This window comes from Colossoma macropomum, unplaced genomic scaffold (assembly GCF_904425465.1).
Source record: "Colossoma macropomum unplaced genomic scaffold, Colossoma_macropomum, whole genome shotgun sequence".
NCBI classification, from domain to species: Eukaryota; Metazoa; Chordata; class Actinopteri; order Characiformes; family Serrasalmidae; genus Colossoma; species Colossoma macropomum.
The window spans coordinates 26,104,193-26,131,449 of NW_023494800.1; the positions used below are offsets into that span (position 1 = coordinate 26,104,193).

A 27,257-nucleotide genomic window follows, 5' to 3' on the forward strand; every position below is an offset into this window, starting at 1 on the left:
TTTAAATCCATTCATGGCAGAGAGTTCCCTCCCAAAATAAAACAACACATTTACTACATTTTATCACTTTAACATTACATATAAAAACTCTGAATACACATTAAGGTTTTGGATAGTAAGTAAAATGGCTGTATTTGTGTTGGAGACACAACCACTGGTTCCTATCAGCACCACTATAAAGAAACCTGAGTTGCTAAGTTCACCGACTACAGTGAACCATTTCACATCAAACCACGCTGAATGACTTTCTGAATGGATATCTCAATGATTGACTTTTGCAGAAATTTTGAAAAATTTAAATTCTTGAACTGTTCTGGTGCAGATCAAGTTTAGTTACAGATCGCAGACCGCTCCTGGACCAATCAGGGTGGAGCAATAAACAAAGCCATTCAGAGTGTTTTATTGTGAAATAGTATACTGTAGATACTGTAAATCTACAGACTCAAATTTCTGTACAGTAGTGGAGATACAGACCAGGAGTCTCAAATGTAGCCATTTTATTTGCTATCCAAAACAACCTTTGTGTCTTCTGAGTGTTTATATGTAATGTTGATAAAAGGTAAAACAGGTCAATTTTTTGACTATTTTGTCTTACAAAACCCTGCAGGTACCTTTCCACCATGAATGGATTTAAAAAAAAAAATTTCATTATCTTCAAACAACGTCTCAGGCACTGTTCAGTATATTTGTTACCGTTTCGTGTGATAACCTTCTGTGAGGTAGCTTTGAGCGGCATTAAACACTTTAGATGTCTGGTTCCTATCATCACCTCCATTGTGAGCGTTTCACATTAAACCACTCTGAATTACTTTGTTTACGTCTGCTCCTTTCAGTGTTTCTCTGGCTGTGTGAAAATCAACCGCGGTCACATTTTTTGGGTTTTGTGAAGCTAAAAAGTTTAAAATGCTTTGTAAACCAGTCGCTAGGATTTCACAAAGGCTGATTTTTAGAATGTTCTTGGGTAGCCAGATAAGCCCCAGGGAACCTAAATCCATGATTTCTTTCTAAGTAGGTTAATCTTGCTTTTTTGGGTACACGGTGCACATGTGCAAAGTATGTACTATGAATAACTTTCCACTGCTCACCAAATGTCTGATGTATTTTGCCAAGATTCTCCTTTTTCGAGGTAAACTGGGTGGTCCTAATCTTGGGTAAAGTTTACATAAGCAGTATTCTTACCAGTGACAAAGCTAATGGAAGTTAAGCGCCCACACAGCCTTAACAAAACATTGTTCCCTTACAGTCTCTCTGTGTTCAAGTCAGAGAATCTTACTGAAAGAAAGCTAACCACAGTAAAAACTAATCTAGCGAGCATAACTGAGCTATAAAATTAGCTAATCTGTCAGGCTCTCGTCCAGTGTAGCAAGCTTGTTAGTGGGATTAGTTTTACATGAGGAGGTGGTTAATGTAATAATTAACAGTGTTTCTCAGTGAATTTAGTCCCTCCAAATGTGCCACGTCAGTCATTTTTACTGACAGCGCATTTTACCTTCTATAAAATGTGGCATAAAATTAAATGAATGGACATTTTCTGTGGAAAAGGTGTTTCTTAAGTATAGTGGCTCAAAGAAGCGTTTACATTTGCTCCCTGACGAAGCTGAAGTTAATGCTGCTTGTGTATGAAACACTTTCCATAAAATGTTCAGCCTTGTCCAGGCTTTTGGGCTATAGTATCAGTAATGGCAACAATATAACATCATAATACTTGCAGACCCTTTCACAATACATATGTATCACCATATTTTGTTTTTTTTCCCCTGAGGTTTACAAGGTTTACCACAGAATTGGTGAAAATAACAATCGAGTGAATATCCAATAATTGTGTTACTGTGCAGTTTATATAGGTAAATATTAGATACATAGATAAATTATTTTATTTTATGAACTGTGCAGCTTGTCAGTGTTGTAGAAGTCCTGATGATACCATGATATACTCAGAAAAGTATTCAGTGACATAATTTATTATGATAATGATAACATAACATCACATTGCCCACACATAGGCTGTAGTAATGGGGGTTTGGGAAGCGATAACACAGACACAATATGCACCGGTGGTAAAAAAAAAAAAAGGTACAAAGACCTCCCCATCCTCATTGTAGTGGCACATTCACAAACACTATAATCCCTTTAGCTAGAGTTGCTGACATGGGCTAACCCTTTCGAATGGGCCCTCTCGGTGCTGCGGCCTCGTGCTGTAGGAGGGTGCAGCCATGTCTTTCCCACCCAGCCTACACGCCTGGACCGCTATCCAGAGCACCCTGCCGTCATCATCCACCTGCTTCTCGGTCAGCCACAAGCGTCCGCCTACACCACTCGCGCACAGATCAAGGTGGGTGCATTTGGAGCTGTACAGTGGCTTATGGAGCAGCAGCTCAGCCATACTATTTACACTGGTGGTGACAGGAACCAAATGTCTGAAAAGTTTATTTTCTCTAAAATCTACCTTACAGAAAGTTATTCTGTAAAATGAAATGTATGTGAAAATGTTGAAAAATCAGTGGAATTTGTTATGTTGATTGTAACACCTTTTCTATTTGAGAAACATTCAGAAATAGTTGGCTTTTGTTAAAATGGATTAAAGGATTCATTGTGAAGCAAGTGAATTGCAGAATATGTCTTCTTTATTAACTTAGGTTCCAAGCCTTGTTAGGAAACAGGTGTCGTGTTTTGATAGCGTATTGACAAAAATTTCTCGGCTTGACAGATTTCTCTTGGCATCTATAGTGAACCTCTTGGATACCCACCATGATTGAAAGTGACCGAGAGCTCTCAGCTATGGTGCAGGAGCTTTGGGACAATGATGTCAATCGCCTGAAGCCTGGAACGGACTATCGCATATCTCTGCAAGTAATAACCTCCCGTTTTTTTTCTTCTTCTTGTGGAAACAATTTGAAAACGGTGATTATTGAACATGTTGCTTGTTTTGCCTGCCACAGTGTGCTTGCCTTGCCAAAAAACATGACATTCATCTGCTGCCTGTTGTATGTTTGTTTTAAACTGAGGTCATCAAGTCAGGGAGTCTGAGCTATTGTGCCTATTTAGCATAGAATTCTTTTTTAGAGGAAAAAAAAACTAATAATAGCAAAAGCTCTATTGTCAGACCAGTGTGTTTGCCTAACAAACCTCAAAGACATCTTTTGGGCTGACTAAAGATCATTGGTTTTCTAAAACACTTTCCATCATTGAACTAACAGGATGACTTGGGAACAGTCCTGGGCTGGGTTTCTCAAAACCATCTTAGCTTATTCTCAAATGGTAGAGAGGGCATCACACTGAACACTCTCTCTACGACTTAGGATGGTCTTAACCTTAACCTTATCAATAGGGAGCCAGGTTTTGTTGACACGGCACCATTAATTTCAGCAAATATCAGTCCCTCTGAAGTTTTTTATCCCTTATGAAGCTGCACTATGGAGGTTTTAGGGATTTGGGGACCTCTCTGGTGGAAACATGTAATTGCATGCAACGTGCGGAAGAATGTTTTGTAACGATGGTTGTGATTCGGACCCCTTCTCCAAGCGAATGAATCTGATTGTGAGCGTGTTGAAAGAGTATACAAAGAGAATTCTGTTAGATGTTGATTTTGCAGTTTCTCAGGCCTAAACATTAAGTAGGACTTTCTTTTTGAGTCTGTGCGAGTGACATTAATATGTAAATATATATACATCGGCATATACTAGCCTGTTGGTACTTCACTTTTAGCAAAAAAAAAAACCTTAGTGCAGCTTTAAAGTCAACATGTAATCAAAATTTACCATCTTTACTTTGTTAGCTCATGCGGCTGGTCATAGTAAGCATAGTAAACTCCTCTGTTTCTCCTTTGTTTCTCACAGGGCAAAGCTGGTAACCTGTCACTCATGAATGATGGTAACGACGCAGCTGGATTGCCTTTGTTCACATACGTTGACGAAAGCATTTTCAAAAAAGAGACCTTCTTGGGTAAGAAGTTCTTGGCTAACATTACATGTCTGTCCTTTGATTGATCGTAACAACTAAAATGGATGTTCCTCATCTAATTTGAGAAATAACCAAGTTGTTTTTTTTGTAGCTTTCTAATAAAAGTTTCTTCGTGTGATTGTGTAAAACTTTTAATGAGTCAAAATCTTAACATTTTTCTTGTTTTTAATTTCCACCCTGGCATCCACTTATGACATCTGTATATTTTTGTAACCAAAAATAATCATAATTCATTTTTCAGCCTCTCTTGATCCTTTAGAATTAAACAGGCTGTTTTTGTTACTGCACCTTTAAGACTGATATGTGTAAATAAGCTGTGCTCTGATTGGTTGCTCTGTATTATGTTTCATTCAAAAAGCAGTCCAGGCTGAAAGACAGTGTGAAAGGGCAGCGCTAAACTGCTGTAGGCTGAATAGGCGGATATACGTAAATGGGATGGTTTTCATGACATCAAAAAACAGGGAATTCTGGACGAGCTGCTTTTGCAGCTTAGTTTGCATGTATGGACTGTATGGAGTGGGGAGTGAATGATGCATTTCGAAACTTAACAATGTTTACATACTACATCAAACTTATTTCAAAACGATGAGGAAAAATCAGTTTTTCATGATATGGACCCTTCAGAATATACTTTCGTTCAGTTCAGAGTGACGTCTGAACTGTTGAACGTACTTGAAAGTCATTATTAGCAAAACACAAAAACCTAAATTATGTGTCTCACATCTTGAAGAATTCTGCTGATGATAATGACTGAGAAATTATAATTAAGTAAAAAAACAAAACACCTTTGCATGATGTAATTGTGATTTTCCAGCCTTCATCTCACTTCTGGACAATTATGAGAGCGATACTGGTGAGCCAGAGGTTGTGACCCCAGAGGAGGAGGCAGAGAATCACAAGTTTCTGGACTCCATGGTGAAGACTCCTGCAATGAAGGTAATAACTAGGTTACAAGGTTAGTGTTGGTGGCTAAAGCAATTGTTAAGATGTAAACAGTCATTCAAAATGGTCTGACATGAAATGCTCTGTTCTAGAGAAACTTACATTGTCAGAATTGTTCACAGTGGTGGTGACAGTATCCAGACGTCTGAAGAGAAATTGCCTCCAAAATAGTTGACTACACTGCCTGAGACATTGTTTTAGTATAGTTTGGAGAGGTAGAATCCATTTATGGCAGAGTGGTACATGCAGGACGTTGCCCCAGCAAGAGCTGGATTATCACTATTTTGTCATAATAACTTTACATATAAAAACTCAGAAAACACTGTAGCTTTCTTGGTAATATTGGATAGTAAATAAAATGGCCATATTTGTGCTGTAGACATTGTGACCCCTGGTTCCTATCACCACCACTCTAAGAAATCTGAGTCAGCAAATTTCTCTATAATACACTATTTCACATCAAACCACTCTGAATGACTGTTTACATCACAGCCACTGAATTATGCCAACATTCTCTATTAAAAGAATAGTTTACCTCTTATTTCCTCCTACGTCAAATATAGTCAATCAGCCTAGACATGTCTGCATTTGCTTCTTTAGTTTTGCACTAGAGCTACAAGGCTAATGTAGCTAACATGTAATGTAAATGTATCTCAATTAGCATAGTGCTAACCAACAATTAGAGTAATATTAAATACACAAATGACAGAAACCCTGGTCACTGACATGTTTTGTTAACACATCCTCTGCAGAGAACTTAAATATGGCATTTCTTCTGCAGATTTTAAAGCACGATTTCTATTTGTTGAGTTTAACATATTGGAAAAAAATAAAACACAAAATATAAAATGTGCCATAACTTTTGCACAGGCCAGATTTTTCATAGTTTGTTAAATTTTGAATTTTTTTAAATTTAACATATTGGGAAAAATCTGGCCTGTGCAAAAGTTATGGCACACTTTATATATAACTGTTTTAAAATATGAAAAAGAAGTGTGTCCTCTGTAAAGGATGTGTTAACTTATTTTCACCAAACACCATTTGACCAGGGGCACCCAGAATTTTGCATATGACAATATGTAAATGATTTCTGTTCTGATTGGCTGCCCTGTATTGTAACTCATTCTAAAAGAGGTCTAGGCAAAACTCTCCTTATAACGTCAGTGTGAATGGGTGGGGCTAAACTGCTGTAGGCTGAATAGGTGTATGAATATATATATGTAAATATGTTGGATTTTGTGACATGACAAAAACAGTAAAATCTATAAATGTTCTGTGGAGTGAACAGTACCTTTACAAACTTTAACACACACACACACACACTTTCTAAGCCGCTTATCCTTCTGGTTTGTGGGGGGAGCTGGAGCCTACCCCAGCAGTCATTGGGCGAAAGGCAGGACAGGTCATCAGTCCATCACAGGGCAGACAGACAGACATACATTCACACACAGACTCACACCTAGGGGCAATTTAGCATATCCCAGCCAGGGAATCAAACCCAGGCCCTTCTTGTTGTGAGGTGAAAGAGCTACCCACTGCATCACCTTGCTGCCCGAAAACTTTATATAATACATCAAACTTTCTTATTTCAATAAAGCAAGGAAAATTTGATGTTTGATGTTCTGATGTTTGCGAGTACGTTAGGAGTATTTGAGAATGATTCAGTTGAAACTTGATGAATGACGTGTCTTCTGAGGATGTAGGTGAATTATCTGCTATTATCATGTCTTCATCAGTATAATGCTGATTTTGCATTTGAGGCCTGAACATTGAGCCGGAGCTTCTTTTTGAGTCTGTGCGAGTGATGTTACTACGTAAGGACCTATGGCGTGGTCCAGAAAACTCTTTTTGAGTCTGTGCGAGTGATGTTACTACGTAAGGACCTATGGCGTGGTCCAGAAAACTCTTTTTGAGTCTGTGCGAGTGATGTTACTACGTAAGGACCTATGGCGTGGTCCAGAAAACTCTTTTTGAGTCTGTGCGAGTGATGTTAATACATAAGGACCTATGGCGTGGTCCAGAAAACTCCTGTGATATCCAACTTTTAAATGACTATAACAAAAAAAACCTTGGAGCAACTTCAGGAATCAGGAAAATTAATATTCAGCATATTCACAGCCATATACAGTAACATTACATGAACAGATTCACTCGTATCTGCACTACAAGAAACAGAAACCTGTTTTTATCATGTTGAAATCTTGTCTTTTCCTATGTTTCTTCTTTTAATCTGCCTCAGATTGTCCATAAATATCTAGTGGCCAAGAACCTTTCTCCAGAGGACCTGACGAAGTTCAAAGAGCAGCTGTACCGCATCTGGTTCGAGCTGTACGCCAGGAGAGGATCCAGCAAGTACATATAGAAGACTAAATATCCATCTGAAGCCACTTACAGTGATGCTTTTCTCATTAATTTACAGTTTGTGTTCATCATCGTTTCTGCAGATCATCATTAAGACATGGCCGTTACGATGATGTTTATTGTTATCATTAAAAATTTACACGACATTGTTACAATATTCCTTTCTGAGCACATCGTGAGTATATCGGTGGATTTCGTCAGAACTGCATGTTTCATTACAAAGAGCATAATTAAGACTCAACTGGGTTTAGTTCAGTGCAGTATGTGAAACATTAAATAAAATTTAAAAAATAAAAATTGTAATCATAATTTTTTAAATGTAGTACTACTTTATTATTTATTGTCTTAACCTAAAATTTTGTTTTGTGATACTTATGTATCTTGAAAATGAAGTATTTTTGCGTATCACATGCCAAATATTTTTTTTAACAGTACATCAATAGTAGTGGAATGTAGATGTTCCATTTAAAACGATTATTACATATTTGTCTTATTACAATTTTTAAGCTGACCACAATTATTTTTAGGTTTATGATGCAGCAAGCAGAATGTGAATTGGTTGCACTTTTATCCAATTGTGTGAAGCAAGTACAAGCAAATAAACAAAGCAGAAACCATATTTATTCTGGCACCTGAAACCAAAACCTCCTACTTCTGATAGGGCTACAGCACCTTTAGAGAGCAGCAGTGAGTAATGTTTGTTTATTTGAGCTTTAGCTGTTGCTGCCGTCAGCTGAAACCTACTAAGTATCAACAGCTAGGAAGCAATCAGCCAATTTACCTCATTGAGGGTTGTACTTTAACTGTTGCAAACAAATAATCAAAAAAGACAATCAAATTGTTAATCGCGATTACGTATATGGTTAGTAATCTTCAGCTACAATTTCAGGATTATGAAGGGGCCTAGCATGAGTATTTTATTTTTGCCATAAAGTGAGTGCATATTTTATTGAGTATTACCATTATCAATTATAACTGAGTATCAACTGTTTTAAAATTCCAAATTTAATGCTCTTCTGTGGCCGTGCAGGATTTCACAACTGTGATCTACAGCAATTAGAAAGAGTATATTATTGCTGTCAGAACAAAACCTTGTATCTCCTAAATGGTACATTTTCAGAAGGAAAACGCTCTTAACATTTCTGAACATTTATTCAAAAGGATAAAAGGAACAAATTGAATTCATATTTTGATCTGACATTATAATATCATATATGGACAAACTCATTCATTCTGTTCACCTCTCTTTTCTCAAGACCAGACTCTTCAGGGTTTGAGCACGTCTTTGTGGGTGAAACCAGAGGTGGACGTACTGTAATTGGTTTCCACAACTGGATTCAGTTGTATTTGCAAGAGAAGCTCGGACACATTGACTACAAAGGCTACAGTGTAAATGCAAACTCCCCCCAGGTAAGTTTCTGATACTACAGAAAAGGCACTGTTTCAGAGGCTGAGAATGATAACTAACTCAAAGATATTGAATTGCGAGAAATCAATATACCAGTAATCAGGAGAATCCTTTTGCCTTTGCAAGAATTTGCCATGCACAATATTTGCCAAGAGTGTCAGAGCAGGTTCCTTCCAGTTCACAGCTCTACAGAGTTTAATATTCCTCCTCATTAAAAGTTTGTCTGTATTCAGGCGACGGAGCGTATTCTGCCCAAAACTTTAATGTTGAGCTTCTTTTCTGTGGATGGTAACATATCATTATTAGAATTAAAATGAAAATGTAAAATGACAATGTAATCTGAAGTTGGAATTTAAATTTCACATTCATACATGCAAGTTTGGGCTCAAAATGAAAATTCAAATTCAATTACATTTGCTGTTTGGTATACTGCTATTGATATTTCATTTACACAGAGATTTGGATGCTTTTCAAACTGGATTAATGTGTTTGACGTGATTATAAAATAATGGTGTCAAAATGCTAATTAAAATGCTATTCACCTAATATGCATTTGTACTTACATATGTTACTGTAGAATTTATCAAACTCACCACCACATTAGAAAAATGGCAAAATTCAAATGTTAAAGGGGAATTCCACTGATTTTTCAAAATCTCTGCATAATTAAATGGTTAAGATGTAAACAAAGTCATTCAGATTCGTTTGATGTGAAATGCTCTGTTATAGAGTCAGAATTGTTCTCAGTGGTGGTGACAGGAACCAGGCATCTGAAGCTGATCTTGAACAAAAATATATATAACTGACATAGTTGTTGTTGGTAGACTTGGTAAACATACCTACCACAAACATTAAAATCACAAAAGCAAAGTAATAAAAGGAAGAAATGCTGAGATACTGGTTAAATTAGTGTTTGCTCCAATTTGGATATTCAGTGCTGCTATATGAAGCCTCATTCCCTCAGAGGTCAACGCCGCTAAAGCAGTAGTGCTATTGGTCGATGATGCAAGTTGGTTTTCAAAGTTCTGTGACACAAAATTTCTCATTGCACTAAATTACAATAAAATGAATAGAATTACATTTTCAAAATTTTGCTTACAAATGCTAGGGTGACTGGACCTTTAGAAGAGGGAAAACACTAAACTCTGCAGAGGTGTGGCCTGGGAAGAACCTAGTTTGAAATGCCTGTTACATGCTACACTTTCCAGGTCTTAAAATTTTGAGCTGTTAATCCCTCACCATCCAGGAACACCACCATCCAGTAAGATATAAAAACATATTCGTATCAGTCTGACCAAATCAGGAGCTGTGGTAGTACATGAAGTCAACATGAAACCATAACAGGTTTTCCTTTCGTACTGTGACATTTATCTGAGTGAAACGCTTAATGGAGGTCCTCCAAGCTAGCTGAGCATTTCACTTGATGGTAAGTGAGGGTGTCGGAGTGGGTGATATTTTTGGTTAACATTATTTTTCCTCACCCGCTGGTGCACCGTGATGTAATAAAAAGGAAAAACATAATTATGGGTCATTCAAAGCAAAAGGATTTTAGTCTACTTCGAGATTGGTTTTCAACTCTGACAGCGACTCTACGCTTGAATGGACATGTGTATATTGTTGTATATTGTATTGATGGCTTAGATATTGTTGCCCTGCACTGCCTCCAAAACATGTAATGTCCACTAATGTCTAACATCTGTCTTTTGCAGCCAGATGAGAACAAACACATCTTGGCTCTGCAGTTCAGCTGGAAGAACGGAATCAAACCCAAAGGCAGCATTTTTATCGGTGTCAGCCCCGAGTTTGAGTTCGCCCTCTACACCCTGTGTTTCCTTACCTCTCCCAATGAGCGCGTCAGAGTGTCCTTCAGCCTTTACGACGTGGAGATCGTCTGCCACCACTACAACCAGAAGCACATAGGAACCACTTACCCCGTCCTTGTGAGATACCAGAACGATGAGAAAAAAAAGGGGGCCCTGCGGAGCCCCCTTCATAGCTAAGGGCTATGAGTATTGTTTTTATATTTTTATCCAAAATAGAAAACAATAAATACTGTGAAACTGTTATTTTCCAGTGTGTGTTTTCATTAGAATTTAGAGATGGCATATCAATATTGATGGGTATCAGTATTTCATTATTTGCTGTTTCTCACAGTGAAGTGAAACAGTTGGTTTAAGGAGGAGTTCCACCGGTTCCACAACCGCTCAGAGAAACCTGCCTCACAACTGTTAAACAAAATGGTTCTGAATACAATGACTGATGCCTGAGACATTGTTTACAACATACACCACTAGGAAATCCTGTGGTGTCAACCAATCCTGACTGCTAGCCTAGCCACTGAACGATAGGCTAATAAATACAAATATTTTCAGAACAAAATAGATGCCAGAAACAAGTTTTTACTCTTTTAGCCAGACAATAGCAGCCAAGCTGAGTAGCCAGCTACATGGCATCTCAGTCATTTTCCTGTTAGAACAACCAGCATGGACACCAGCAAAACCAGCATATGTTGTGTTTTGAATGCTTGCGTTCTGGTGAAACCAGTTAAATCAGCATCAGACCAACATAAACCAGCATAGACCAGCACAGACTTCATGCTGGTCTGTGCTGTTTTTTCAGCAGAGTTCTGTCATTTAAGTACTCCATTCTCTCCACTGTAATAATCATTTTATAACAGTCACCACAGTTATACAGTTGCAGTAAGTTACACTATAAGCTTCCTGTGTGTAATGTTAGCTATCTGCCTTTCTTCTGCACTCACCAGCTAATGAAAAACAACAAAATGACAATTATAAAACTGACTGCCCCCAAAAACCCACCTCAAAGTAGTAGTTTTTAAAAAGGTCCTCCCCCCTTCAGGATACATCATAAGAAGAGGGGCTTCCAGATCTACGACCCTGGAGAGTTCAAATCCAGCACACCTGGCTCTAATGTTCAGATGCCCCTAAAACTTTCATTATCTGGTTCAGGTGTGTTAAATTAGGATTGGAGCTAAACTCTGCAGGGTAGTAGATCTCCAGGACCAGGACTGGGCGAACAGTCCACGTCACGCCAAACAGTCCCTAGCCGCGTGGTTTTTATTAAAATTTACCACAAACATGGAAATAATAGTCGAGCTATTGGAGAATATTCCGGTGCTGCTTGAGCGCCGTGTTAGAGTCTAACGGTAGTTTCACTGTATCTCATTATGGACCCGTCAAGCCTGCAGGGTTTTTCTTTGTGTCAGCGTTTAGAAGACTCAAAATCACTTACACAAAACTGACAACTGGAAAAAACACATTGATTTCTGAAGCACGTTGGGCTGTTCCTTTAACAGATTTTTCCATCAGTGGTTCGGCGTGTGGTGGCGCTGCTGTGTAACTGACATCACGGGAAGTGCGAGAGGACCGAGGGGCGGACGTGGCCAAGAACACACAAAGTTATATAATTTCGTACAGACATTTTGTGGACGGATTTGTTTGGGTTCTGAATTCAATCCTCCGCGGCTTATCAAGCTTCTCGAGGATGGCAGAATCGAGCGGCAGATATCAGCAGGTGAGTGAAGGGTACTGGAGCGTGGGTGACTGAGTGGAAACTGATCCGCCTCCGAGTCATCAGCGCCGGGGAGCGCTTCCAGGAAACACCGAGGATGGTCGCTCAGATTCAAGGCCTTATTGTTTTGGGTCGCGTCGCAGGTCATTTTAAACGGCTACACACGGGAAGAGCTACTGTTTACTGTAACGTAACACATTTTGTCCCTGACTGTTTTCCGAAACGCTCTGTAACAACTTACTTAACGTCCATGTTGATGAGCTAGGGCCCCAACTATCTGCGTTTTTTCGGTGTTTTTGTTGTTCTCTAGAAAAAACGCTAGCCAGCTTAGCGGACTTCCATTAGTTTGGTCAGACTCGCCTCATTCACGCAACCAGCGAGTTTAACCAGTGCTAACTAGTTTTTCACCAGGACCAGCTAGGTGTTTACTCAGTTTAACCTAGCCTATTTTCACACTGCTTGTTGAAATTTGTTTAGCAGAGCATTTTCGTTCGCTGTCATTTTGGTTTCAGTTCTTGTTAATCTAGCAAACGTTGCGAAGCTCATTTCCTGAGTCAGCTGCGTGCTTTTCAAACGCCGTTGATGTCTCAGAGATGCTTAAGGCTGGAAAAAGATATGTTCAAATCTAAATGTGGAAAAAGGAACAGTTTTGTGTGTTGTACATGATTGTGAATGGCGTGCCCTAGTTATTAGAAATAGGCCCACTTTGTTCCTGTGAAACACGACTCTACGGTATGATTGCTTTTGCAGCTAATCCCTTTAAAAGCTGTTAATTGAATCAGCGCTTGTAGTGGATCCTGTGTAACTCAGTATGCTCTTCAACACCGCATTGTATATGTAGGGCCTATTTTATTACATGACACAATAGCATATAGAACAACATTTAAAAGAACTGAGCACTGCGAGATTACAGACTGAATAGAAGAATCTTTTTTTTAGGAATCTTACACATGTAGTGCTATAATGGTTTTGGGGAAACGCCTCAAAAGATTATGTTCATCATGAATAAAAGCAAATTTTTCTAGTTACTTACTTAGAAAGACCACTTCACTAAGGAATCTCTATGGCCGAAGGTGAATGATATAAATGTTCTGTCTCTTATTAATATCAGTGCATCATTGTTGATTTTGAGTCTCAGGTAAAAATAATGAATATGAAAAAAAGACCTTGTACTGTTCATCATTCTAAGCTCGCTGCTTTCTAGGAGAAGCATGCCAACAAGTGCATGTCAACAATTAAGTTGTCTTTTTTTCCCCCACAAATTAAGTTGTCCAATGAAGAGGAACCAGAAGAGGGAGCTCAGGTGGCTAATGATGCTCCGCCCCCTTACAGCAGCATCGCATCGGATAATGCAGGTATGTGTGCTTTTTGTATAATTTGTATAATGTATAATTTTGAAATCAGAGGTCTCCAAATCAAAATCAGAAGGCGTTTTCCTTTGATTTATTGAAACTAGAGAGCGTCTCTGAAGTAGCCGAGCCGTTTCACTTGATAATAGGTGGGGATGGTGAGAAGTGATATTGTTGGTTAATATACAAAATATCAAAAATCTTGGAACTGGGCAACGGTTATTATATTTTACTGCAGATTCCAAGAAAACAAGAATTTTGTCTTTTAAACGGTATGATATGGTGAATCTTACTTAATATGTCCAGGGACATAAACTAAGGTTAAAAGGTAAACAAAACAAGAATAATAATTTGCTATTAACTTTAAAAAGTGAATTTATGAAGTACGTCAGGTGCCTGCTCTGTTTGGGTATTTATTTATTTATTTATTTATTTATTTATTTATTTATTTTATTAAGCATGCATATGCAGAAATTGCTGTGGAGATCAAAATTATATTATCCACCTTCATAATAAACATGAATGAGTAACACTTTTATCTGAAACCTGCAAATATTTGCCTAAAATTAGGCCAGTAAAAGGACTGTTGTATTAAGTATGTAAAATGTATTAATTTTTACATTTGTTTATCTCCCTTCTAGCATATTTTGATTACAAAGATGATTCTGCATTCCCCAACCCTCCCTCTTATAACGTAGCCACATCACTGCCATCATATGACGAGGCTGAGAGAAGCAAGGCAGAAGCTTCTGTCCCTCTGGTGGCAGGACGAGTAAGTACCACAACTCTCCATTCAAAGCTGTAGCTAGCATAACAAAACACTTTCCATAATATCCGTAGCCAAGACTAAGAGACAAGTTTGAGACATATTCCTGATTCAGTGACTAGGTTTTTGTGTTAATATTAAGGCTGCACAGTAAATTGTTTATTGGCCTTTTCAGTGCTGATATTGCAGAAGGCTGCACTAGGCAAGAAACTCACAGTGATTTACTTATTTATTTTTTTTTAACTGTATGATGACATCATTCAGGCCAGTTCCAGTTAGTTGGGTGTTTTGATGACTTGCGATATTAATTTAATCCAACAAAAGTAAATAATTTTGGTCAAAATAATAACCAATCTTTACCATGTTACATTATTGATTCACCAGTGTTTTTAACACAGCACAGTCACAATATATAGCATTACATCACGATTTCGTCCATATAATGCAGCCCTATTTCATACGTTTGTGCTTCCCTTTTCCCCTTTTTGTTCTTTCTTTAAACCTCCCCTCATTCACTCACACCTGTGTTTCTTTACCACACACTGCTTGCGCACAGCACAGGGAACGTCTGGACACTTTTGATGATGTAACTCGTGCACTGGAGGTACAGTAACAAGAGTGGGAGTGTGTCAAACTGTACAGGTGGCATCCTTCGTGGAGAGACCCCAGGCGTCAGCTTTCATGGTTGAAAGGCAGGGTGTTCAGAGAGATGCTAAAATACATTTTTACACTCATGGATTATTTTGTTTGTTTGTTTATATATATATATATATATATATATATATATATATATATATATATATATATATATATATATATATATGTATGTATGTATGTATGTATGTATGTGTGTGTATGTATGTGTGTATATATAATTTATACTTGAAAGCCTGTAAACCTTTGATATGCACTGTAACATTCTATTTCAAAAGGTTACTTTCTCAAATCACGGCAATTTATGTAATGAAAACTGAAGCATTGTCTCAGACAGACCATGAAAATGATGCTCCTGGAGTCTTTGTTGGTAGGTGCCATGTGATGAGGTTTGATAGGCACTGTTGAATGCCAAAAATGAGTACAGGAGACAACTGGCAGTCTCTGTTTTAAACAGTAATTAGAACTTGCGATAGACATAGCTTCTGCACAGTCATACGTAGTTTTCTTGTTGGTGAATCAAACCCTTACCCTCCTAAAATGTATGCTTGGTGCTTGGTTAGTCATTGGAAATTGAGGCATTATTTGGTCTTGAGGAGGTTAGCTGTCTAAAGGTAATGGATATGGTGTGGGGGGCTAATTACTGGTGACTTTTAGTGAGTTTCGTTCCATCTGAATCTGCCATTTCAGTCATTTTTATGGACTGTACACTCACACGTTAGTAAAGATTCCAGCATCTTTTACCTACTATATAATTAACTGTAATAATAATAGTATTTCTGTGGGAAAGGAAGTATGGAGAAGCATCACTTGTTTTCTCTGTGACCCCAATCAAACCAATAAGAACTGTCCTCCCTGAGACGTTTGCCTTAGAACATTAAAACATACACATGACAGGTAAACAGATAAAAAGTCTGATTTGATGCTGCGATGTTGACTGTAAATTCCGAAGCTAGTGACAAAGTTAATGCACTTAAGGCAGGTAGATTGTTAGTGTAATCAGAATTTCCAGTAAATTTCAACCCATTTTCTGCTATTGACTAGTCAGATGTATGGCAGTCAAACTGGTCCTCAGATATCCCCTGACAGTCCATACTTTTTGCTGTATATGTTGGATTGGAGCAAAAATCTGGACAAACGTGGGGTTTGAAAACCACTGGTGTATGAAACATTTTTTGGTGTGATGTCATAAGTGTCAAAAAGGGTCCTTTGTGGGATGCTATTAAACAGAGGTGAGATTTAGGTAAGTACCAGGTTTAGTTGGTGGATTAGAACAGGGAGCTCTCCTAACTGTGCTGGGCTCTGACTTTCAGTTCCCCATCTCTGCCATAGAAGACTTTTGGTTCCTTAAAAACCTTTCAGTGGATGTTTTTTAGATGCCCTTTTTTGTAACTGTGATTTGTGAGTGTGAAGATTTTTTTTTTAAGTTTTAACAACTTCCACATAATATAAAGGTTCTAAGAAGGTCCCTTAACCTGGTATAGAACCTCTTGTTATTTGAATGTTAAAAGGTTCATTATACATTTCTTTTTCAGACATGGCTCGTTAGGGAACCAAAAGTGGTTCTTCTGTGGCATCCCTCAAAGAACTCTTTTGTGGTACCTTTTTTAAAGTTTGCAATACATGGCTTGTTGAGGGTCCACTCAGGTCAAAGACTTCTAAGAAACATGAAAGAAACATAATTAATTTCATTTTGTTTGGAGGGTTTCTTGCTTACAAAGCGAGCCTCTGTATGTTGTTTTGTGGTCCCGTTGTCTGAAGAATATAGGCCCAGGCTGCAAAATGATGCACCAAGTGAAATCTGACCCTTCCCTTATTATGATGTGGACCTTCTGTTACCTTTTTATGTTATACAAAGATCCCACAGAGTTCCTGTACCCTTTGCATTCAGTAGTTTATATCACTAACTCTAATTTTCAACTTTTCCTGCAGGATGAGGACTTTGTGGCCAGGGATGACTTTGAGGACGCAGACCAGTTGCGAATAGGCAATGATGGCATTTTCATGTTGACTTTCTTCAGTAAGTAGAGAAGGAAATGCTTCAGGCAGACCATTTTACATTTTACACAGCGTCCTATCCTTCTTGACATGTTAGCGGGTAATATTCAGGGTTGGCTTCCCAGATAGTAATTAAACCTGGTCCTGGACTACAGAATATTCTGAAGATTGTCCATTCCAGGAAAGTGTGGTCCAGGAATAGGCTTATCACTGGCCAGGAAATGGACCCAGAGTTCCATGTGATATATTAAGTCAAGAGACAAAATTACAATACTTTTGTGTGTGGGAAAGACATTTAACTTAACAGACCTTAGAAAAACTGAATTGTGATGCGTATCGTGTATCAAGAAAATATCTTGAACTGTGTTGATGTTGTGTATTTGCCATATTGCCCACCTCTAGCTAGACAACTAGTATTATGGTAATTGACCCCATAGGCGGTCTAGGGTAAAGTGGGGTCAATAACATATGGTATAAATGTAAAGTGTGGAGAATGAGAAACGAAACATGGCTTCCAGCTCTCTGGCTGTTCATATGCCATGTGCAACCGTAGACAAACAATAATGTTAAAGCGAAATATGACCACAGGCAATATAATTATTTACACCATTTACAATATTTATATAGAGGTCATAAGACTTAATATACTCCTGTGTTCCTTTGCCTGAGATGGAGGAAAGTGGAAAGGGATGACGTATACAACTGCATGACTACTCACAGCATTCAGATGAGTGTGGAGCAGTAAAATAGTTCCAGGCAAATTATAAGATTATATGCATTCTGAGGTAGTATACAATGGAGACAGGAACAGCTTTTGGAGAGTTACTGTGTCGCTGCATCAGTTGTATATTATAATTTTTGCTGTCTTGCTCTTTGCCCCATGTATTTCTAGGGGAGAGAATCCTATGTGTTTTATCCTACTTTAGAAGCACACATTTCACCCCAAAACTACAAGCACTGCCTATAAAGTAAATAATTGCTGCCCTAAATCAAATATGAACTGGCCAAAAGATGGACTCTTTGTACTGTACTGAGTATCTGAATTAAAAACCTGTGTAGGTACACATCTTGCTCATCTCATCAATTCCTTGCTTTTCATACTCTCATAGCTGTTCCTGCTGTGATTTAGGTGTGATTTTAGCTTGAATCAGATATACTAGTGCATTGCAATATTTTGGGCATGGTGCATGAGCTGTGGTAATCCTTCATTTTTATCTTTTCCCAGTGGCATTCCTCTTCAACTGGATTGGCTTCTTCCTGTCGTTCTGCCTCACCACCTCGGCGGCCGGCCGTTACGGCGCCATCTCCGGCTTCGGCCTGTCCCTCATCAAGTGGATCCTGATTGTCCGGGTACGACAATTTCCTGAATTTATCCACCTCTCTGTCTCCATCCGATTTAGGCTTTCTAACATGTAAATGTTTACCATTTAAATGATGAACGTTTATCTGACTTTTCATAACTTTTCACAAAGTGAAATCTCCCTGCTATTAGCGCATAGAACAGAACATTAAAGGGTAAAACCAAATTTTGATGTAGCATGTAAACTTTATTAGTGTTTGTGTTCATGGAATCTAAGCTGAAAAAACTGTCCAGTTCGAATTCATTGTTTTTGTGATGTCAAGAAAACTAAATCATTTACGTATATCCACCTTATCTGCCTACACTAATTGCCAGAGTCTATTTACACTAAATAGTTTAAGATGCAGAATACAGAACAGCCAATCAGAACAGGGAACGGTTGCATATCGATCTCAAAGGCATAGTAACAAAAACAGCCTGTTTAATTCTAAAGGATGATTAGGTTGGAAAATGTTTGTTTAAAATGAGTTAAGGATGTTTGTGGTACATAAACCAACAGTAATATCCTAAGTTGTGAGCTCAGGGGCAAAAAATAAAATCGGAGGAAACGGTAGGATATGGACCTTATTAAAAAGGGGGAACTCAACAGGACTGAACTCTTCTTTCCTTGTGGTTCCAGTTTTCTACATACTTTCCTGGCTATTTTGATGGCCAGTATTGGCTGTGGTGGGTGTTCCTGGTTCTTGGTAAGTGGACTAATGCTTGGCTTTGACTGTTTCACACAAAAAAGAATTGTATTTTAAAATATAAAGTATTTACATCACATCTTTGCTCTATATCTGTTTTCGATAGTAGGCCTGCTAGCCTGTGTTTTTAAAGCACTGTACATCTGGTTGCTTATCTGTGTGTTTGGTTGCTCCTCATGTGGTGATTATCATTGTTTATTTGTGGTGATTGTGCGGTTGTTTGGACTGGAGTACAGCCTCCATAATGCGTTTCCATATCCTCCAGGTTTCCTGCTCTTCCTCAGGGGCTTCATCAACTATGCCAAGATTCGCAAAATGGCAGACTCCTTTTCTACTCTCCCTCGAACAAGAGTTCTCTTCATCTATTAAAGGTTCATGTTCTGGAGCCTCTGTAGGTATAGTAGCATTGGATTGTAAACATTTAGTACTCTATAGTTTTGATGTTCTAAGTAAAAATGCTTTTATTTAACATTCCCTGCCATGAAAACAAAGTGATACAAAGAGATTGCTACCATTAACATGAAAGCAGCTGAGGGAGCTTGGGACCGAAATGTAGAATGCAAATGTATTTGAGGTGTCCATCAATCATGGAAGTGCATAAATGATGATGGATTCTTGTCTTCTCCAGCTGCTTACTGGAAACTGATCCTGGATTTCTGGCCGGCGCTGAGCCACGAACACAGTGGGGGATGCATATTTAAAGAAAAAGAAAGAAAAATAAAAACTCTTCCATCTGTAATCTACAAATCTCAAAGGAAGGCCGACGTTTTCTTTCGGCATGATGGAAGGGCAGTGATTTTACCATTTATTATTTTTTTCCCACCCTCCCCGTTTTGAATAGTGCCGCTCTGTGGGCAGTCAGCGATAAACTCTTTCTATGTTTCTAGTTGTAAACTTGTGGATGCTGAAAACTCTGTAACAAAAATCATTAGTGGTTTGACGTCAAGTGCGTTTTGCAATCAAGTCCGTGATATGTATGTTAATGCCTTATGATATATTTGTAGTAATGGCATGCACTGTGCCCTGTTAACCAACAGGGGGCAGTCTTGTTTTTCTTTTCTTTTCCCCCCTTCGATGACGTTTGACATTGAAACAGCCAGCCACTGTTGGTCACCATTCACAAGTATCCTTTCCTTTTTGTGAATGGCAACATTGGATGAATTGAATTTAAAGCAGCGCTTTTCTTTCTCTCTCTCTCTCTCTCTCTCTCGCTTTCTCTCTTGCTCTCTCTCTCTCTCTCTACATGACATGAAATTAAAGTTGCTCTTTTTAAGATGTTACATTTGATGTGGTTCAAGCAGTATGTGCTTTTATTGTCTGTATATTTATTTTAAACACGAGAAAAGGCCTATAAACCCTCCAGCAAATGTTGGAGTGCATATTATGGAATGCTTTGTACATATGTTCTACAGGCATGGTAAATGAGATTAGAGCTCAAAATACTGTACGCTGTAAATACTCTTTCTTTATTTAAGTTGGGGCCCATATCGTCCTTCATCAAAGGGATACCTTCAGAGCACACTTTGAATAATGGGCCTGGTTAGTGGGACAGATATGGGCTTTTTTTGTTTTCCTTTTTTTTTTTGACAGTATGAAGGAATGTGCATCAAAGCCCATGTTTGGTTCGGTAAGGAGAACAAGCAGGAGCACACTTTTCCCCTTCCTCTCTCTCTTTCCCCTGCAGTGAAGAAAACCCCCGCATGCCCTGTTTTTGCCATCAGAGCAGGCTAAGCAGTTTCCTCCCATGCCATTCTTTCTTCAAGCACTGTGTAATTGAGTTCTCCTTTGATTAGGTGAATGCACCCTCATTCGGGACACATCTCCCACCTTTTTTGAACATGGCCACCGTAGGGGCCTGTTTGATCTCCTGCGGTTTAATCGTGCACTGTATGTGTGTGTGTGTGTGTGTGTGTGTGTGTGTGTGTGTGTGTGTGTGTGCGTGACTTGTCTGCTCTTGTCACAGAGGGGGATCATCTGTGGAGCAGGAAGCGGCTCTTTTGTACCCTTTGTTTTTCCCCAAACAGCTTTGCGGACAGCCTTTGAATGCAGATGGATGTACACGTGTACACGCTTGTAAATAAGACGTTGCTATTAAAGTCTCTGGTGTTGCAACTGTTGGCTGAAATGTCTGTCCTTTGTCACAGTTAGACGTGAGATTGAGCAATCAATTTTACTGTAGAGCGGATGAACAGGAAACATTGTCTTACCCATTTGCCTCATTGTTGTCAAATAAAGCTGGCCTATTATAGTTTAGTGTAGCCTATTTAATGCTGAGATGAACTGGTGGCTCTTAGTTAATGTCTACCTTCTAAATTCGCTGAAATGTTATATACTTTAAGTGTTGGGCAGAATACTTTGAAAAAGTAGTGATGGCTGAATACTGAATACACTGTCTTAAATGTCTTCAGTAATGTGTTGCATTACAATACATTAAAGGTTATTTTTATGTACATTTTATTTACACTTTTCCTTGCTGTTACTGGATGGTAGTTTTCCTCTGTTAATGTTTCATGAAAAAATTCATTTATTTAAATTAAGTTACGGAATTCTCAACCTTAGTTTGGCTCTAATCGCCTGCTTCTGTCCACTGCTGTTCCCATAATCATACTGCCATCTCATGAAACAAGCAGATACTTTGCCATATCCCAATGACAAATGCCAATTTTACTAAAAAGCAGGTAGCTACATGATTTTCAGTTGATGTCATGCATGAAAGCTGCCATTAAAACGTACATGTGTGTCCAGTACAACATCAGTGCTAAGTTTGTCACTCGTGCACGTCTGCTACTAAGAAAACTTCAGTTCTATCGTCCTTCTAATGAAGATTAATAAATGGCTCATCACATTGATTTATCAGTCTACTCAGGCTTTAGCAGAGTTTAGTAAGGCTGTAAGTTTCTGTATGTATCTGTATTATCTTTGCACTTGGGCCCATAGGAGCCTAGTTATGCTGCTTCCTGGAGGAGAGGTTTGGAAATGGTTAAGTTAACATGCATCAAATCACAATGTGTATTTGTATTTATTTTAATGTTAGTGTTTCTTTTTTTTTCTTACAAGTAAATTCTTGCTGTCCAGATAAGCGACGTTACATATAACTTTCTCAGATGCCTAAGAATTTTGCATAGTACTGTTTATTATACTGCCCTGTGGTTGACTGGTGACCTGTCTGGGTGTTTCCTGCCTTCTGCCCACTGAGCACTGGAATAGGCTCCAGCACCACTCATGGCCCATAAGGATAAGTGGCTTAGCAAATGTATGTGTGTGTGTGTGTGTGTGTGTGCGCGTGTGCGCGTTGTACTGTCTCTACTCACAATGCTAATTATTTGTTGATTGATCAAGCCTTGTAGTTTATTTAGACAGTATTCAAATGCTCAAGTATCTTCATGAAAAGTAGCATAATGAAACCCAAAGCAATATGTACAAATATAGAATAATTAGCTTTAGGATTATGATTAAGTTTTGTATAGGTTTTTTAGTTCGAGGCATAAGTCTAGGGCATGTTATGCTGATTCTTGTTTTCCTTAACAGTTAGGAGTATCTTCAAATCAAAAGTTACCACACTTGGGAATTGTTTGCCTGGTACAGCTCGGCTGTATCACATTTGTGACTGAAATCGGTCAGGCTCTATTGGGAAAGTCTTTCACAATGTACCCACATGCTGCATTTGGCTGTACATCCCACATTGTTGTCAATTTTCTGATTTTGCTGCTCTATATGAGCTATTGTGACGGGACTGAAAGCTATCTTTGTTTTCAGTCTGTTATGCAAGACCTTGTTTTTAACAGTCGCTTCCCTCTACCTGTCTGCAAAGCAAAAGGACTCGTCTGACCTGATTCCTCGATGGGTTATGTAGGGGCCAATATTATCTCTCCTGTACTGCCTACTTTAGGATATAACTTAGCCTTGCACACGTATGATGATGGCAAATGTCAATCTAATCCTCAATTAATTACATTATCCAGATTTGCCCACAAATGCGCTCCTTCATAGCAAATGTTTTGAGGTGGGACAATGGCAAAAAAAAACATTCAGCCATACACTGACTTTCCAGATCAAAATGCTATGCTAGCTTTATGTTGTAGCTAACTGAAAGTAGGCAGGAGGGACATGACAAATTTGCCACCATGCTAACGCTAGCTTGATCACGCACTAGAAAAAGATCAGTCTTCCTAACAGTGTGACTTTTTAGGCCCATTTGACAAGTATAATTTAGTAATATAGGTGTTTTGTAAAAAACATCAATTTATCATTATGTTGAAAGAGATTTTTTTCAAAGTTCTGTAAAGCTAGTCCAATAGCCACCGATTTTCTTGTAGTTCTGATATCGAATAATAGAAAGAAAGTAGGGATGTAAATGATGAACTGATTAACCATTAACTGACAAATAAACAATTGTTTGATCACTGCTATTGGTAAAAAAAAAAAGTTTTCATTCACAATGAACCAGTTTCTATTTGAATAGGCAGGTTTATTGTTCAAGTAGAGAAACATTTTTGAATTGTATGGAATATGCAGTAGTTTTTCTAGATAGGCCTACTGAACAATGAAATGCACAACTAAAAATAATGGTGTTCTTGATCACTTTTTGGGGCGATAACGCAACTACAATGATGTACCATATCGAAAGCAAACATCCACAAGTGATAAGACAGACAACTATTGTGATGCACAGTAGTGAGAAAATCTGTGAGAAAATCACACACTTGTGTGCAGAATTACAGAGAAAGGCATGGTGGATGGCAACAACTTTCCAGAGCTACCGAGGTACACTGAGCCAAAGCTGTACCCAGTCATAGTATTTTTGTTTGTTTTAGCTCCGGCTGCTCATGAGTGGTGAATATAACTTTAGAACTTTAGGATACACAACTTTCATCAAATTTTAGTCTTTGGTCATGTAATCTTGAACATATTATAGTTGTCAGCTCCTTGGTTTAAATAAAACTGTTCTTATGTAGGGTGTGTTAATACGGTTTCAGGCTGTTTACTTCATATACATGTTGATGCCTGGCCCCACCAATCAGTACCATTTTCCATAGTCCATACAGTATTTTACAATGGGTTAGAACTTGGCTCAACCTGAGAGACTTTAGAACTGGAACTACTAGTTTTATAACTGATATTTTGATGGGTTCTTGATTTGTCTTGTCCTTGATTTTGGGCTTGCTGGTAAACAGTTGATTGGCGACTAATGCAGGTCAAATATCTGTTAAAAGAATTTGCCAAAATTTGCATCCCTAATATGAAGGCTAATATCCGAATACCAGTACTGATGCTTGTAACCAGTAGTGTGTAACCAGTTTCTGTAAAATTGTGCTCGTCAAAAAATAACAGTTTTCCAAGAAATTTATGATTAAAATAATCGGAGGCCCATCACTATATACTTGGATTATCCCTGTAAGTGTGTTCCCATTCATGGTGTTTTTAAACACTACATGCACAATCAGTTTTATTAACGCCAATAAAGTCATATGCAAGAGTTTGGGTGCCCCTGATAAAACTATGTATTTTTTAGTAATAATTACCACATCATCTACAGAGAACACACTTCTTTACATTTTCAATTTATTTGCTGAATTTAACACATATAACACACTTGCTTCTCAAAAGGAAACATCAGAATCTTAGGTATTGATACTTTGTTGATCCGACTGTGCCTATTGTCCAACAGTAGCTATGAAAGGATGCCTATAGACATGGATAGATTGATCGCTTAACAACACCATCATGTGTAAAATCACTGTAACACGTCCTTCTGTGGTTTAATGGCTTAATGAAAGTGTTATGCTTTTATTGTAACCGCCATCTGCAGCTTTTTTTTTATAAAGGCTCATCTACAGAGTGTGTGACGCAGCTTTCCGGCCTGAAACGCGCCTCCTGTTCTTTCCTTTTCGCGCCGCTGCGTGTTTGTGTGCTCCATTTGAGGTGTGAAGCCGCCCTCATTCCCCTTCCTGGTGTGACTTCCTGGGGGAAGCACTTAGCATTTAATAACACCACACACTGCTGCTTACCAACCCCCAAAACACACACACACATACACACACACACACACACAGACACACACAAACCACCATCTTAAAATCCAGTTAAAGGCTTCCTATGAGCCAGTGGTGCCATGTTGAATGGGTGCGATAAAGGAAGGTGGGAAAGGAAACGTTGGTATAGTGTTCGGGTGAGAAGGTGTGTGTATGTGTATGTGTGGTGGTGATGATGATGGTGGTGGTTGTGTGTGATGGGGGGGGGGCTTAGGGCGTCACTTCCAATTCTATGACTCATACAGCTCACTTCTCCCTCCCCGTGTCCTTGAATGTTTTGATGTGTGTGCGTGTGAGTATTGGGGGTTGTAGCTGCCTCTGTGCTGATAAGGTCAGTTGAACAGTGGGAGGACTCTGGCTGGACGGTTACCGTGGTGAGGGCGGGCCGTTTTCACCGGCGTGACAGCCAGGCGGCTGGTGACTCATCCTCAGGCTGATGCTGCTGAAGCCGCTGCTGTTGCTGGAGGACACTCAGAGCCGCCGTCTTCCGCTCTTTCTCTCCCTCATCCCTCCGTTCATCACATCCATCACACGTCTTTGGCACTTTGCTTAGTTTTTTCACCCTTCATTTTTGCTGTTAGCTCCCTCCAGCAAAACTTAACAAATAAACCAGTGTTTCTCTGCTCTAAGTGGTCAAACCAGGATGGCTTGTTAATTGACTTACCCATCCTCTGTCCACAAATGTGCTCTTTCACAGCGAGTGTTGTAAAGTTGGGCAAGCTTTACAGAAGAAATCCTGTTTTACCTAAAGAGAAAATGTAGAGCACAACTGCAGCCAAGATATTATGCAATATTATTTGAACTGATATTTAAAGGTCATATTGTGAGGGATATAAATCTGATGTACGCTTTCATTTGTCATGTAATCAAGCTAACGTTAGCATCATTGCAAATTCATCGGTTTTGTTTTCAACATAGTGCAGCTCGGTAACATAGCATTGAACTGTAAACAAAATGTGTTACAGTTTTACATTTGGAGTTTTTATTGAAGTTCTATGAAGCTTGTCCAACCTGGCAACAGTTGCTAGGAAAGAATGAATTTGTGGGTGGAGCATGAATGGCCCAGTCATTTACAAAATACAGAATTCAGTTGATGTATGCAGTCATATGTGGGCTACATGTGGCTCAGCCAATCAGATTTTAGAACCACAACTATCATTAATATTAAAATAGAAGTCTACTCTGTGTAATTGTGGTTGGTGTGGTGTAGTGGGTAACACCTCTGCCTTCTATGCTGTAGACTGGGGTTTAATCCCCCTGCCTGGGCAAGCACCCTACACTATACCAATAAGCATCCTTGGGAAAGACTCCTAACACTACCTTCACCAACCTGTGTAAAATGATCAAACTGTAAGTCACTCTGGATGAGAGTGTCTGCCCAAATGCCGTAAATGTAATGCATTCTACTTCATATACTTAACCCTAATGAATTTAGGTTGGTGTTTAGAATCGCTACATAATGTTGAGTTTCCAGAACAAAATGCTACACTGCCACAATGTTAGCTAGTTAAAAATGACAGCGAATTTGCCACAATGCTAATATGCTCTATTACACCCAATCTATCCTAACAATTTGACTTTATGTATACAAAATAAATACCCCATCATAATGCACTCTACATTTATCTATCATCGCTCGGTCTCCAAAATGGTAACTTTTCAGAAGGAAAAAACTTATAGTATAAAAAAAATTCAAAGCAATTTTGAACCACTTCTATCAGCCCATTCATCACGAAACTTTCACATAATATAAAAGGCGATGCGTCGTTTCAAATTATGTCAAAAAATGAAAAACAGTTGCTACATTTTTTGTGTTTTTTGCAGATTACAGTTGCCACAAAAGAACTCATTTTAGGGTATAACATGTCTAAGTCAATTTGCTATGTAGCTGGATTGTATTCACTGTACATCTGTTTCATTTTAGAACAATATTTTCTATTGTATATTTGATATTTCTGCTGATACTAACACACAAAAAAATCATTGCACAGCTGCATGTGGCACATATACATCCAGAATCTGTTCAAGTATCTTAGTAGAGGGAAAGCACCAAAATATGAGGAGACGAGCTGGGAAGAATTGAAACAGACCAGCACTGTGGTCTGATGTTGCTGTTTCTATGGTGCCGTGGCTGTGTTACATATGACAGAGGAGAATGAAGCACAGAACAGCTCGCCCATCTATCTGGCTGCACATTCGTCTTTTCATGA

The 27,257-nt window shown here is 38.6% G+C and overlaps 2 protein-coding genes across 4 annotated transcripts; both read left to right on the plus strand.

The window, feature by feature from the left end:
- The first annotated feature begins 2,476 nt into the window (after positions 1-2,476).
- endou2 (endonuclease, polyU-specific 2) lies at positions 2,477-10,671 on the plus strand. Its single transcript, XM_036588939.1, has 6 exons — positions 2,477-2,850; positions 3,837-3,942; positions 4,775-4,896; positions 7,142-7,254; positions 8,520-8,673; positions 10,381-10,671. The coding sequence occupies exons 1-6, from the start codon at positions 2,749-2,751 to the stop codon at positions 10,669-10,671; spliced, it is 888 nt and encodes a 295-aa protein (XP_036444832.1). The 5' UTR covers positions 2,477-2,748.
- A 1,366-nt stretch (positions 10,672-12,037) lies between these two features.
- ndfip1l (Nedd4 family interacting protein 1, like) lies at positions 12,038-21,129 on the plus strand. Of its 3 annotated transcripts, none has more exons than XM_036588018.1 (8): positions 12,038-12,205; positions 13,470-13,557; positions 14,193-14,323; positions 16,904-16,991; positions 18,195-18,319; positions 18,949-19,015; positions 19,281-19,410; positions 19,644-21,129. In XM_036588018.1, exons 1-7 carry the CDS (start codon positions 12,176-12,178, stop codon positions 19,382-19,384), a joined length of 633 nt encoding a protein of 210 aa, XP_036443911.1. In that variant the 5' UTR covers positions 12,038-12,175; the 3' UTR covers positions 19,385-19,410; positions 19,644-21,129. The 3 variants fall into 3 exon arrangements, with proteins under 3 accessions (XP_036443911.1, XP_036443912.1, XP_036443913.1); XM_036588019.1 differs by having other exon boundaries at positions 19,281-19,406; XM_036588020.1 differs by having other exon boundaries at positions 19,281-19,386.
- Positions 21,130-27,257: the final 6,128 nt, after the last annotated feature.

What these genes read in the sequence shown, in the direction of transcription:
- ndfip1l (XM_036588018.1), top strand. Translation starts at nt 12,176, where the DNA reads ATGGCAGAATCGAGCGGCAGATATCAGCAG. An exon ending in AGTGGATCCTGATTGTCCGG is followed by an intron (nt 18,320 to 18,948) that starts GTACGACAATTT and finishes TTGTGGTTCCAG; the next exon opens with TTTTCTACATACTTTCCTGG. An exon ending in GTGGGTGTTCCTGGTTCTTG is followed by an intron (nt 19,016 to 19,280) that starts GTAAGTGGACTA and finishes CATATCCTCCAG; the next exon opens with GTTTCCTGCTCTTCCTCAGG.
- endou2 (XM_036588939.1), top strand. Translation starts at nt 2,749, where the DNA reads ATGATTGAAAGTGACCGAGAGCTCTCAGCTATGGTGCAGGAGCTTTGG. An exon ending in TGAAGACTCCTGCAATGAAG is followed by an intron (nt 4,897 to 7,141) that starts GTAATAACTAGG and finishes AATCTGCCTCAG; the next exon opens with ATTGTCCATAAATATCTAGT. An exon ending in GCCAGGAGAGGATCCAGCAA is followed by an intron (nt 7,255 to 8,519) that starts GTACATATAGAA and finishes TCTTTTCTCAAG; the next exon opens with ACCAGACTCTTCAGGGTTTG.